The sequence below is a fragment of the Panicum hallii genome, chromosome 8, assembly GCF_002211085.1.
Source record: "Panicum hallii strain FIL2 chromosome 8, PHallii_v3.1, whole genome shotgun sequence".
NCBI lineage: Eukaryota > Viridiplantae > Streptophyta > Magnoliopsida > Poales > Poaceae > Panicum > Panicum hallii.
In genome coordinates this window covers 39,791,662-39,804,929 of record NC_038049.1, presented here as the reverse complement: position 1 = coordinate 39,804,929, position 13,268 = coordinate 39,791,662, and the positions used below count along the sequence as shown (strand labels likewise).

The 13,268-nt window shown below is 49.8% G+C and overlaps 2 protein-coding genes across 2 annotated transcripts; one reads left to right on the top strand and one right to left on the bottom strand.

Moving 5' to 3' along the window:
* Positions 1 to 2,840: 2,840 nt before the first annotated feature.
* On the top strand, positions 2,841 to 6,906 carry LOC112903231 (myosin-binding protein 7-like). Its single transcript, XM_025972463.1, has 3 exons — positions 2,841 to 4,462; positions 6,182 to 6,228; positions 6,313 to 6,906. Exons 1-3 carry the CDS (start codon positions 3,239 to 3,241, stop codon positions 6,425 to 6,427), a joined length of 1,386 nt encoding a protein of 461 aa, XP_025828248.1. The 5' UTR covers positions 2,841 to 3,238; the 3' UTR covers positions 6,428 to 6,906.
* Positions 6,907 to 7,622: 716 nt separating this feature from the next.
* LOC112903811 lies at positions 7,623 to 10,655 on the bottom strand. Its single transcript, XM_025973010.1, has 2 exons — positions 10,256 to 10,655; positions 7,623 to 9,702 (listed from the first exon to the last, which is right to left on the bottom strand). Exons 1-2 carry the CDS (start codon positions 10,619 to 10,621, stop codon positions 7,792 to 7,794), a joined length of 2,277 nt encoding a protein of 758 aa, XP_025828795.1. The 5' UTR covers positions 10,622 to 10,655; the 3' UTR covers positions 7,623 to 7,791.
* Positions 10,656 to 13,268: the final 2,613 nt, after the last annotated feature.

Here is a 13,268-nt window from a genome sequence, read left to right as displayed (position 1 = left end):
GGCATGGCAGATTGCAATCTGAAATGAACTTCAAAAGCTCCCTTTGAACTGAACTGAACTGCACCTGAATTTAAGTCACATATATAGAAGTAGCGGGATTAGCTAGTTGCACAAGGAATAAACTAACATTACGACCTAAACAGGCCAATAGAAAACAAAACGTTTTTTCACACAGCATCTGCGTACAATCTCGAACACCTCTACCAATCTCAAAGGCACTACGTACCAGAAAATGCTTGGCACATCTAGCCTTGCTATTCAGTTTTGGCCGCTATGTAACATTGTAAATGAGAAAGGGGTTACAGTAGCGGAGGCCTGGGATGGGAGTGAGTTGAGCGCTTGAGGCTTACATTTCCTAGAACTGTCTCTTTTGTTCTGATGAATATATGGTATGAATATGATCTGCTACTGTTAGTTGCAGGGGAGTGACCCCGATGTAGCTTACTCCGCCCAGACTTATAGAATCGCTGGGTCCGCCACTGAACACGATGGTGGTGATCGCAAAAGCAACAAGCATGCTGAGAAGATGGAGAGTGCTGGTAAGACAAGATTTACAAGCGCTTGAAAACTGCATCGCCAAGCAGGAGATCAAGGTGCAGGAATGTTCGATGTTTGGCTGACCGTCTGCAACGGCAACAATAGCTACTACGTCTATCAGTCTATGCCAAGTTCAAGTGCAGAGGGGGCAAGCGATTTCAGAGATTGACAGCATCAGGCCTGAGCTCCTGCGAGTTCAACGCATGACTCGGCACTTTCTTGTGATGGAAGTGCATCTACGGCTAGTAGAGAGTTGTGAGGTCTTTCCTGGGACAGATTTTCTACGGGATGGGGAACCTCTTCTCTGAAAAAGATAAACAAGCTATGATATGGGGAGATGAAGTTGAGCGTTGGATCCAGCTAAAACTATGTAAGAAAAGGAATTTTCAAATTCAAATGGATATAGTAGCAGAACCACGTTACACAATGCAAATTACAACTCAATAAAACAAGGGCGGGATTGGATTCAATCCATTTTCTACAGAGAAGAATAGAACTTCATACCGTCAGATGCGACAACAAGCAAGTCTTCCTCTCAGCTATGGCAGAATAAAGTTCAGGCATCCATGAGGATCATTGAAACCCCAGATCTGTTTCCTCGACTCCCTCTGAACTGAACTTATATATGCGCAGACCATTCGCATGTCAGCGCATATAAACAAGTAGGATTAGCTGGTCACTTAAGAAAGAACGGTTGAGGTATCTAATTAATAACAGCAGCTTAGCACAGCCACAATAAAATAAGAAAATATGTTTCAAACGCAAGAGGGTGGACAACAATGTGTTTAAATTCCCAAATAATGCATTGGCAGGGTGACCGTATCTCCGAACAAAGTCGATTTTCTGACTAAGAGTGCCTTCTAAGTTCTAACCACTTCAACTGCTAAAATCAAGCACAATGTGTTTACGTCCAATCATGAAAAAGTAGTACAAAATGGAAATATGTTTCTCGAAAATCTAAATGCATCGCTTTGAAGGTGGTGACAGAAACAACTGTGGCAGAATAGGCAAACCACCAGACAAGCCTCTGCATGGATGGCGGTTAGACCTAATATGATAAAAATAGTCAGCGCAGGAATCACCTGGGTGCGAGATGATTAAGTAATTGAGAAATATTGAGTATAAAGATGCAGTTTGTCGATATATCTAAAAATATTTGACAAACCGGACTGGACCGAAATTTTGTACTTTGTAGGCATGCTGCAAAAATTAAAGGCGGTGAAGGCTGCAAACACATCAACTTTGAACGAGGGAACCTTCACAAGTGATGAATGCTAGCCCTTTCCAATATAGTTACTTTGCTAGATCAGACATATTTGCTCAGCAAACTATACTTTCGTTGTTTTCTATGTTTCAATTTTTTTGTTTATTTTGAAATTGCGGGCTTGAAGATCGACCCAAGTAGCCGAATCTGAATTTTTTTCTTTTTTGAGAGGAGTAACCAAATCTGATATGAGCCCGATTTTGAAACTATACTGGCATAGGAAGCGGCGGGAAAGTGCAAGCTTTTGATTTCCGGTGCTGCTGGGCTGCCTCTCTGCTGGCCTGTTCGGATGGGAATCCCTGTATGGGCTTCCTCCGGGACTTCAAGTTTGCAGTTGTGACAAGATCCATTTCTTGTTTGCATCCAGTTTACTGAAAAGCCTGGATCCAGGCCCATCTCCAGTCCAGTCACTTTTTGTTGCTCGTGTTCCTCTACCGTCGCCGGCCTGCCCGCCATGGGCCATGTCCCACGTTGGCATCTAGTCTACTCGAGCTCTAGGCCTCCCGCCTCCCTCTATTCAAATGATCAACTCGCCTTTTTTTTTTTTGAGAAAAAACGATCAATTCGCCTGGCAAGTGGCAACCTGCAAGGCAGAAAAGGAACCAAAATAATAAGCGTGCGGCCCAGCCACGTGCCCCCGCCCCGTCTAGAGAAAATGGCACGCTGCAGCCCATGGGCCTGGCGGAATGGCCCAGGCGGGTGGGTGGGTGACACGACACCATATAAAGAAACAAGACCCCACGAAAATTGTGAGGCCATGGTGCTAGAGCTATCTATGGGCGTCCGTTCTTCGCGCCTACGTCGCCCCGGTTTGAATTCAATGAGCACGCAAGTTTATTTTTTTAATAAAAAACAAAAATGGAACGCGCCCACGCCGTCCTTTCGCGGGCGTCGATTAGCCGATCCGCATCTGCCCCAATCATTCACTCACTCCCCTCGCCACGCGTTGCACGGTAAGAAGAACAAAGAAAAACTATCCCGGACCGTGACAGGTAAATAAAGTAAACCCTCGCCAAGTCGCCGAGCCGAGCCACCGCGCGCTCCCCGCCCGTCCGTGTCGCGTCGCGAGGCTGCCAACCCGCCCCGCCGGCGCCGGTTGGCCTGGTCCTGCGGGCCCGCGACCCGGTCCCCTCCCGTGCCGGCGTCCCGCCCGCGCGACCACTCGCCAACCCCGCGCCATCCGGACCCAAATTCCCCGGAACTACCCGCCACCCCGTCACCCACCGCGGCCGCCAGCCAGCCGCGCCGCCCGGCTTGCGTTTCTCGAAAAGGCGCCCCCCAAGATATCCAGGCGGAAGCGGCGCCGCAACCCCTCTCGTCTCCCCTCCACCCGCCTTGACCGCCGCCGCGACCGACCCCCGAGCCACTCCTCCCACACGCGCGCGCCTCCGCCCCGCGGATGCGCGCGCCGCGCCTGCCGACGCCCCCTCTCCCGCCATGGCAGGGGAGGACCCGCCACCGCCGCCCGACGGGGCCGACGCCGACGCCCTCTGCCCGCTCTGCGGCGGGGCCGGGGTGACCCCCGCGCGCGTCGCGCTCGCCAGGCGCGGGGGGGACGCGCTGGCGGTGGCGGCCGCGGCGGCGCCCGCGGGCGACGACGCGGCGGCGCTGCTGCGGGAGGCGCTGGCGCGGCAGCGGTGGGCGCTCGCGGACCTGCAGGCGGAGCTGGAGGCGGAGCGCGGGGCCGCCGCGGGCGCCGCCAGCGAGGCCATGTCCATGATCCTGCGCCTGCAGCGGGACAAGTCGGAGGCCATGATGGAGGCCCGCCAGTACCGCCGCTACGCCGAGGAGCGGTTCGCGCACGACGCCGCCGAGCGCGACGCGCTGCGGGGGGAGGTCGAGCGCCGGGAGGCCGCGGCGCGGGCGCTCGCCGCGAGGCTCAGGGCGTGCCAGGCGAGGCTCCTGCACCTCGGCTTCCCATCCCCGCCGCCGCCGCCGCACCCGCAGACCTCCTCGCTCCCCTCCTCACCCACCGCCGCGGATTCCGTTCGCCTCGGCCTCTTCCACCCCTTCTTATCCGACGACGACGAAGACGAAGGCGACGACGGCTACCGCTCCGTCCAGTGCCTCGACTACCACCCCGCCGCGCCCGCGGATGTGGGCACCCCGCGCACCCACCACCTGCTCAACCGAACGCCCAACCCGGACGCCGACCCCAAGGGCGTCGCCCTCTCCGGCTCCCCGCGCCACGCCCGCACGCTCTCCGGCGACAGCATCCCCCGGATCGCGCTGGCCGACGAGTTCTCGCTCTTCGACCACCGGGACGCGCCGGACGGGGACGGCGAGGACGGCGACCGCGTCTACACGGTGGACGCGGTGCACGGCGTGCCCGTCGACTGGGGGAGCGAGGTGGGCGTCCCGGCGGCCGGGGCCGGGGACTGGGCGGAGGAGGGGGAGGAGATACAGAAGCTCAAGGCGAGGCTGCAGGCGCTGGAGGCGGACCGGGAGTCCATGCGGCACGCCATCATGTCCATGGGGGATGAGAAGACGCAGGTCGTTCTGCTCCGGGAGATCGCCCAGCAGCTCTGCAGGGACGCCGCGCCGTTCCCGGCTGTTCCGCTCAAGGTGCAGCCGAGGCTGCAGCCAGTTGTTGTGGCGCAGAGGAAGGTCGTGAAGAAGCAGACCTCCTTTGTGAAGATCTTCATTATGACAGTCATCAAGGTAAAGTAAATATATGTGCCAGTGTGCTTATGTGTATGCTCTGTTTGTTTATTGCTTGATTAATTCTGCTCGGTTGAGAAGTTATTGTGTTCCCATTGTAATGCTTGCTTGAAGGAATACGCAGAACTCCAATTAATGAGTTATCTGGGATGCATTATTGCTTGATATAAATGTGAAGTCCTACTGGGTGCTATTTTTGATTCCCTGAAAATTTGTAGTCACTTGTCCCTATTTGAGTTTTTGGTAAGTAATTGTTCATGTCAAAGTTGTCATTCTTAGAATTGAAATGGGCTGAACAGGATGCATTATTTTATTGAAATGTAGAAATATGCTTGATATCCCTTTTTTCGACATACCTTGTTTTATCTAGCAATGACCCTGAAAATTAAGATTTATCACTTTTTTCTGAAGGGTATTGCTTGATAATTTCAGTGCCCATGATTCTCTTGCTGAGCTTCACTTTTTTTTAACACATTGTGTCAAAGCTCTTAAAATCTTTCATGAGCTGCAAATGTTGAAATGCAAACCGTTGCTGTATGTCCTCTGTTCGATAAAATGACATTATGTGCCCACATTTATACCCGAATTCTGTGGAATTGTTGGAAATAATAGTAGTTTATGATTTTTGGCTGTGAACTTGTAGTTATTCATGTTATTAACAAATCATTTGTTTTGCTTGGGATGGAAAACAACTTAGCTATTGTGAACAGGACTATATTTGCTTCAGCTGAACTTACTCCTACAGGTCTCCCACCACAGCTATATTACCAATATTTTCTTTAATAAAAGAAATCCCACAGTTACATGAGCACGTCTTCATGCAACTTCGAATAAATCAAATGTTTACTATGTTCATTCATTACCAGGGTAGCTGTTGGGACTTATCACAATTCAGTTACTTCTGCATAACTAAGAGCATCTCCTTCGAATAAGGTCTTTGTTTAATCCTTAAAGATGTGATGTGCTACAGCAACAGAAATGTGCATCCTCCTCATTTCACCTTAGTTTTCTTGCAGTCTTTCTTGTGTATGTCTTAACAACGGTTGTTCCTTATTTCTTAGGTCAAATTCTCAATTTTAGGAGATTATAAATTGTTCCTATTTTGCTATAGCCTATATCTGTTAGATGCAATTTCAAGGGCTCGTCCATTGTTGTGCTCTCGATACATCAGCATTTTATAGTGCATCATACCTGAACTAGATAGAGGTCCTGGCCATGTGCCTTATCCTGTCACACTACCAAACAACAGAAGAAATGGCACATGGATTGACCGTGGACAGGGAACCAATTTTTAGTTAGGCTCTTCTATTTTCTGTCCATGTGCCAAGCCATCTGCCAAGTCTGCTACCAAATTGTTGGAAACAATAGAACACATGTGACCTTACAGTTGTCAACATGGCGTCTACCAGGATTGGGTCATTCCTGATGATTGACTAAAAGCATTAGTTCTGACCACACTATTATTAATTGACTATAATATATCATAGTTATGGTCCCATTTGTGCTGTCTTGTACTGCTGTGCAAATTTTGTTATGGATGTTTAGTTTAGTTAATTTATAGGGTATTCTTTGGCACCATACCTCTTACTTTTTCTGAGCTTAGAATAGAGAGATTACAAAATTTGATTTATATATTGCTTCATTTGAATGTCTTCTAGCAGATAATAATATTGTAAAGAATTTTTAATTGACTCTTTGCTCCTTATATGTGACATCCAGTGGGTTGCATCTATCTTCTGTTGGCGAAGGAAATCAAATCGCATCAGGTGAGTTACCAAATCTTGCTCCATTGACTAATCCTTGCCTCTCTTTTTTTTGACATTTAACCAATGCTGAGTATAAAATGGCAGGTACCCCATCGGTATGTGTGGGAGCAATGTCGGTCTGATGCTGGTACTGGACAGGTTCCCCAAACAGAGGCAAAAGAAGATTCCTAAAAGGAAGCTAAGCGCCTCTACTCTCTGATAATCTGATTACTGGCAACCTAGGGAAGGATAAGCTGTGTCTTTGCACTTCTGGTCAGAGTGAGCTACTTTCTGAACATAAAGCTCACTGGTTTTGTGAAAAAGCGGTTGTTGTTGCATATGTTTTCACCCCTGTGTCTAGGCATTCTTTGGTTGATTCGGTTTTTGGTAATCTAGTTAAAATGTGAAGTATCCCCTATTTGCATTTTATTCCTCTGCCCACTTTTCTTACATATATTGTTGATATTTCCTTTTTCTTTTGTTCGCTAGTGTTACAGAACGCAATGTAAATAAACACTGACCATTTTGAGCATCAGCCTTAGAGAGTTTTGACATGGCGCATAGAGTTCCTTTTTTTTGTTTCTCTATTTGTTCTTTTTTACCCTCTTTTTACGGAACAAAGTCATGTTACTCTGTTTCAACAGTCAACACGATTGTGTTGTAAATAAATTTGAAGTAGAATGGTTAGTTTGGTGGGAATTCTTCTCTTGTTCGAGAGCCATGGGGCCAATTTGTTGTAACGTCATGTTGATGTCCCAGACTTTAAATGTCTTCCGTATCTATAATCTTAGGTGGTACTGTAGTTCTGTAGTTAATGTCTATGATATTACCATTGGATGCAGCATATTATAGGTAAACGCTGAACTACCAGTTCAGGACATCGTGATAGAGCCATATTTTCTTGATATAATTTGTAACAACATTTTAGTTCTCAAAAGTATTTTATACGCATCCAAAACCAACATCCGTTGAACTAAAATTTCAAAATTTATAAAAGTACTTATGCATATGTTGGTATGTCAATTAGATGAGGGCATCCACCTTGTTTCAGGAAATTTTGAATTTTTAAAGAGATATAGGGATTGCTGGCCACTGTCTCCGGTCACAGTAGCCATCTAGGATACATTGCTCATGAATCCTTTTCTTTTGATGGTTCACATGATTAACTTTGAGACCTTTGACAACACCAATGTTGTCAAAGGTCTTGATTGTTTTGTGTCATCCAGTGGGTGTCATCAACCTTTTGTTGGCGAAGGAAATCAAATTGCATCAGGTGAGTTGCCACATCTATCTCCGTCGCCTCATCTTTGTCCGCTCTTTTCTGCATTCACACCAATGCTGGGTGGCCAGGTGGCAGCTACTTCCCACGAAAGAGGGTGTTCCACTGTAGTGACATGAACGCAATACAAACACGGTGTAAGCAAGAACGCCCTGTATAACTTTTATTGATCGGTAGAACAAGATTATTACAGGCATGAGGAGAATCAGCCTGAGCAAGCAAACACAAGTTGTCCAGAAAATAGAAGTGAACGAAACCAGCAGGAACACAAAACAATCTCCACAGATCACCGCGTTGTTCGTCCGTCAGACAATGTCATCATCAGCAACGACGGGCACCACGGCCGCACCGGAGACCGCGGTGCTGGATGTCGCTCCACGATCCAGCTGTGCCGGCTCGTCGCCGTCGTCGTCCTCCAAATCCGAAGGCGTTACCAGACCGCCGGCGTCTCCTTCTGCGGGGAGCTCCGTCCTCTGCATCCTCTCCGCCATGGTCTCCATCCCCATGTGCGAGAGCAGGAGCCAGACGTAAGAGAGGTACTCGCCGCCCTTGCCGAGGCTCTTGGCGTGCAGGTACCCCCGGCACCGGCCGGCGGAGAAGCAGAGCATCTCCACCCACACGCCCTGGATCAGCCCCCACATCTCGTCGTCCCCGTCCCTCCTGGCTGAACTCATGATCTCGCTCATCCTCTCCTTGCTTACACTCACGGGATCGCCCGTCTTCTTAATCTTCTCCTCCTCCTCCATGACTTTCTTCTTCCTGCTCTCCTCCATCCTGACCTTGGAAAATTCCATGAGGTCGTAGGCGACGTCCCAAGCTTTGCGAACAAGCTCGGCGGCGGCTTTGCGACCCCATGGGCGGCGAGCGCCGCCGGAGCTCGCTGCTGCTGGCGGATTCCTCACCTTCTGGATGATCTTCCGCGCGATCTCGTACATGGCCCTTGGCGGCGCCTTCTTCTTCCCCGCGTCATCGTCTTCAACCCCCGGCGGTTCGGACGGCGCGTCCTTGAGCATCTCCTTGAGCTCGGCGTGCACGGCCCGGAAGAGCCCGCGCCGGGCACCGGGCATCAGCATCCACGGCCGGACGAGCAGCAGGTACGCCATGTAGTTGGAGATCACCCTGCTGCGGCGGGTGGCCTCGCCGCCGGCGTCCACGTGGTCGAAGTAGCAGATCTCTGTGGCGAGGTGCCAGACGAGGACGCTCTCGTCGAACGGCAGGCGCAGGCTCGACTCGACGCCCCTGCCGCCGCATTTCGCCCTCTCGAGGGTCCGCTGGCCACGGCCGTCGTTGAACCGGCGGTAGTCGTCCACCGGCGACCTCGAGGTCGTCGACGTGCTCGCCCTATCGACCTCGGCGTTTATGTACCCCTTCCAGCCGCCGGCGACGTGGTCGTGGACGAGCTCAGTGATGCGGCGGGAAGGCTCGGGCGGCGCCGTGCACCAGAGCCAGTCGATCTGGTCCTTGAGCCCGAGCATGGCCGCGAGGTGCCTGATCCCGGGGCGCCTCCTGGTGCGGACCAGGTAGCCGATGAGGTTGTACTGGGGCACCTGGTCGTCGGGCAGCGGCAGGCCGGAGCCCAGGACGACGCAGGCCGAGACGAACTCCAGCGCGGCGGTGCAGCACAGCAGGATGTAAGTGACGACGACGTCGGCGCGGGCGTACGCGCTCCGGCGGCTCTCCTGGAACAGCCCGATGTCGGCGAACGTGAGGAGCACGACGACGGCGCGCAGCACGCCGCCGTAGCTCGCCTTGTGCTTGGTGAAGAGGCGGTCGAACGCCTGGGAGATTGAGGCGCGGACCCGGTCGTGCGCCTCCTCCTTCCCGCTCCGCGCCGCCATGACCTGCAAGTTCCTGAGCCGGATGGAGTAGGGGTGGCTGAGGTCGACGAAGAGGTGGTAGGGCTTGTCGTTCATCGTGTCGTCGAAGAACAGGGGAGGACCCCTCCTCGCCTCCTCCTCGACGCACTTCTTCGCCGCCGTCACGAACTCCTCGAGCGAATCCATGGCCGTCGGCAGCGTGCCGTCGTCTTCTTCGATGGACATTTCCATCGTTGGGTCGGAGGAGTTGGCGATGCTGTTGACGGTGGCGTTCCGGAGAGCCAATGGCTTCTCGAGGCACTTGACGACGCCGGGGACGAAGAGCAAGATCGCTGCGCGGAGCAGCCTCCCGTCAGGGGACCACCATGACTTGCAGAACACATAGATGGCTATGGCGATCTGAGGCATGGGCAAATATTAGTTCTCTATGTGAATACCATACAACACATGTGAAGGGGAATGTGTTCATATGGGCATGGTTAGCTTGTTCGTGGAATTGACCTTTTTTTTCCAACTTTTAGTACTGCAATCCATAATTTGAGTTTAGTATGTAAAAAGCAAATTTTATTTCGAATTCAAACCTATGTGGAATTATGGGTGGCGTAATTCTTTGATTCTAACATAATTTTCAAAAAATGATGATGGACTTTTGGGATCCTAATATGCACATTTGTTTTTGTTTCACTTATGGTACATGTTCTACAGATTCTTCAGGAAAAAAATCTAACTTTATGAATTATATGTATTTTTTAAAATAGTCTAGATTTGAACCTTGAGACTTCAAAGGGTACCCCAGCACACTCACTGGCCACATCCGGAATTTATTTTGTTTGACCTGATCTTTTATATTAATTCCAACTAGAAAAAGAGCAAATTTTAGTTTGTCCAAGCTAAACTATTATTTTTTCTATAAATTTGATCAACGTGGCTGCTGCTATAGCTATGCACTGACCTGAGACGCCGCGACCAAGAGGTATCGCCTCCAGTTCTCGTTGTCCTCGACGCTGTAGGCCGTGATGCCGTCCTGGCCGCCGAGGTGCAGCAGGAGCACCGGCGCCCATAGCGTGTCTAGGTGCGCGGCGGCGCCGGCGGCCACCTCGTCCTTCCTGTGGCGGTTGAAGAGGGTGGCGAGCGCGTAGACGGCCACGACGTCGCCGCCCTGGTAGGCCAGCCAGACCAGGGACCTGAACCACAGCGGCACGCGGCGCTTGCGGAGGAGCGCGGCGGCGAAGAGGAAGTACTGGAAGAAGAGGCTCGCCAGGACGAGGAACCGCAGCTGCCAGTCCTCCCACCACTGCACGTCGCTCCAGAAGCCCATGGCGGCGTCCCAGTTAGCCCTTGCAGGCGATGTCGGTGTCGATCCGATGAACTCCATCCCTTTCTCCTTCCCTGTATTTATACTGCGAGCTATCAGCTAAGTGCTTGTGCAGTACGTATTGGCTAGCTGCCTGCCGTGTTGTGGTACATGGGCATACAGTGAGTGTATCTGTCTTTTGTAAGACATGCATTCCACTTTTTTGTTTTAGAAGGCTTGTTTTTTGAGACTCAAGGCATCAGCAGCCCAGCTTTAAACAAAGAAGCCTGACGAGGTTCTGAACTAATAGAGGAAATGATGTTGATTATGAACGCAAGCAACGAAGGAATCGTCTTTCATTTAGTTCGTCAGATATACACCTAGAATAACTAGCTTTAGTATAAGTGCTTTTCACGATACCCAAGTAATTCAATCGACCTGCTGGCTTAATGGAACATATTCCAGAAAGGAAAACGTGCTTTGCAAAAGAATGTGTCGAAATATTTGCCGTGATATTAAGAAGGAAAAAGTTCAGGTTACACCCTCGAACTATCACAAAAGTCTGATTTTCAACTACAAAACCGAATAATAAGAACCATACAACTACTGAAACTAGGCAAATTTAATTCCTTGAGTGATTTCAAATATAATTTCTCATTTTATTAAAAGTAAAAATATTTAAGTTTAAACTAATAAATTCATAAGTAATTTATTTTAAATTAAAAAAATACAAACCAGGTGTCAGCATTTTTCTAGAATAATATATTTGAACTCTACATGGATCCAATTTTTTCATATTTATATTATTTGTTTGTTTGTAGTAACGCTCGTAACGAATGCAAAGGATAACTGTACAGGACTGCAGATACAGCTTTTTAAGACTATTAAGACTCGGATTGTTCATCAGTGGATTCACAAACGCAGGGAAAAAATTGGCATAAAAGACATATCTGACATCTCTGCAACCACTGTTTTGGTCGAGCCTGCAGTTTCGCTGATCTCTGCAACGACTATTACAGTAGCAACTCATTTCAGGCTTCCAGCAACGGTAGCGAAAGGAGCTTGGCCGTGTAGGTTGACGAATGCCGGTAGCAACGCTGCGAGGCCTCGAGTAGGAATGGAACCGGGCTCGAACGCCGCGACGCTCCGGCGAGCCGCTGCTGGAAGCACAGGTGCGTTTCTAGGGCCGTGAGAGCATCTCTGAGTGGAAGCTAGGGACGTGTGCGGCGAATCTCAGCTGCATCATGGGATTTAAGTGGACGGAGGCTCGCGTGGGAGATCGCCGGCGGCGGCGCGGCCTCGCCGGCTGCCTTGGGGCCGGGCCGGAAGATTTGCAGCAGCGGCCCCTTGACGCTTTTCAAAAAACCCTGGTTTGGATCGCGATCCGAATATATGCAAAATGCCCCCCTAATCGAATCGCGATTAACAATCGCGATCCGATTATTGGCGCATAACACCCTGTTTTGGGTCCGGAAACTTACAAAAAACACCCTGCTCCGGATCGGCTCTGCCTCCGGCGCGCGCCTGCTGCCGCCGCCGTCCTTCCCGCCGGAATCGCGAGGCCCCATCCTCGACCTCTTCGAATGCATCATCTCCAGTTCAACTGACGGTGGCGCGCTGCGATCCGGAGGACTCTTCGTCTGTTTCAGTTTACTGCGCCGCCACTGGCCGGCGGCGATCCTGGACCTACGCCTTCTCATCTTGCCGGCAAGTAGAGAGCCCAAGCCCGGCGGAGTTATTGGAGATCTCCTACCTTAACCCCGATCAATAACAAATCCGGGAATTTCTGCAGCCGATCAAGAACAAATGCTCTGTACAAGTTGAATTTTCAGAGAAGCAGTGTGTGTAACTGACAGACATCTTGAAAACTGCATGACTCCAACTACAGTCTACCACGCTGGTAAAGAATGTAGAGGGTTAAAAAGGAACCGTACAGATTTCAAGAATTTGAAACTCAGATAGTGGTACATGGGTATTCGCAATTTCAAGGCAAAAATTACGTCAAGACATGCCTGACATCTTGATTATTTTTATCCCTGTTATGAAAATTTTGGTCAGAAACCGTGTTCCCCTGTCTTTCTTTTTGTTTTCAAGGTTCTCTTGTAGAATGGGTCTTTTGAAAAAAAAGTAGGTTCTCTTGTAAATGAAGATGGAGCTGCTGTTTTGGGCACTTCAGGTCAACCACAATAAACTTTGATCCTTATTGCTCTTTCAGAGCTCATATTTCATCCCAATACCTTACAGCAGCAACGGTTGCTCTATCTTAGAAAGTCTGAAGATACTCTGAATTAGAAGATGATGAGGTTACTGCAGATTGATAACATGCTGTACTGGGTTTGATAAATTTGGAATCTGAAAGATTAAAGCATGTCAAGGGGAAATGACATCTTCAGAGAATATGTCAAAGCCTTGAATTTCTTGTGAGAGTCAGGTAGTGACTATGATTTGATCATCCCATAAGGAAAAGAAAGTTCCAACATACCTATTTCACACACATTAATGCATTGTCACCTGAATTAGACAGCTATTCAATCTGATGAAGAAAGTCACCAGTTGCATACTAGCTAGCTATTCCCAAAGGAAAAAAAAAGGTGCTAGCAAGGTCACTATTAGTGTGTGGGCTGATAAGATGAGAAAGAAACAAGGCAGTATTGAGTTTGAACTCCAGAAG

Excerpts from the sequence above, each read along its gene's own strand:
- LOC112903231 (XM_025972463.1), top strand. The coding sequence starts at position 3,239 with ATGGCAGGGGAGGACCCGCCACCGCCGCCCGACGGGGCCGACGCCGAC. Across the intron at positions 4,463-6,181 it reads TCATTATGACAGTCATCAAG|TGGGTTGCATCTATCTTCTG; the intron begins GTAAAGTAAATA and ends TGTGACATCCAG. Across the intron at positions 6,229-6,312 it reads AGGAAATCAAATCGCATCAG|GTACCCCATCGGTATGTGTG; the intron begins GTGAGTTACCAA and ends ATAAAATGGCAG.
- LOC112903811 (XM_025973010.1), bottom strand. The coding sequence starts at position 10,621 with ATGGGCTTCTGGAGCGACGTGCAGTGGTGGGAGGACTGGCAGCTGCGG. Across the intron at positions 9,703-10,255 it reads TCTTGGTCGCGGCGTCTCAG|ATCGCCATAGCCATCTATGT; the intron begins GTCAGTGCATAG and ends CCCATGCCTCAG.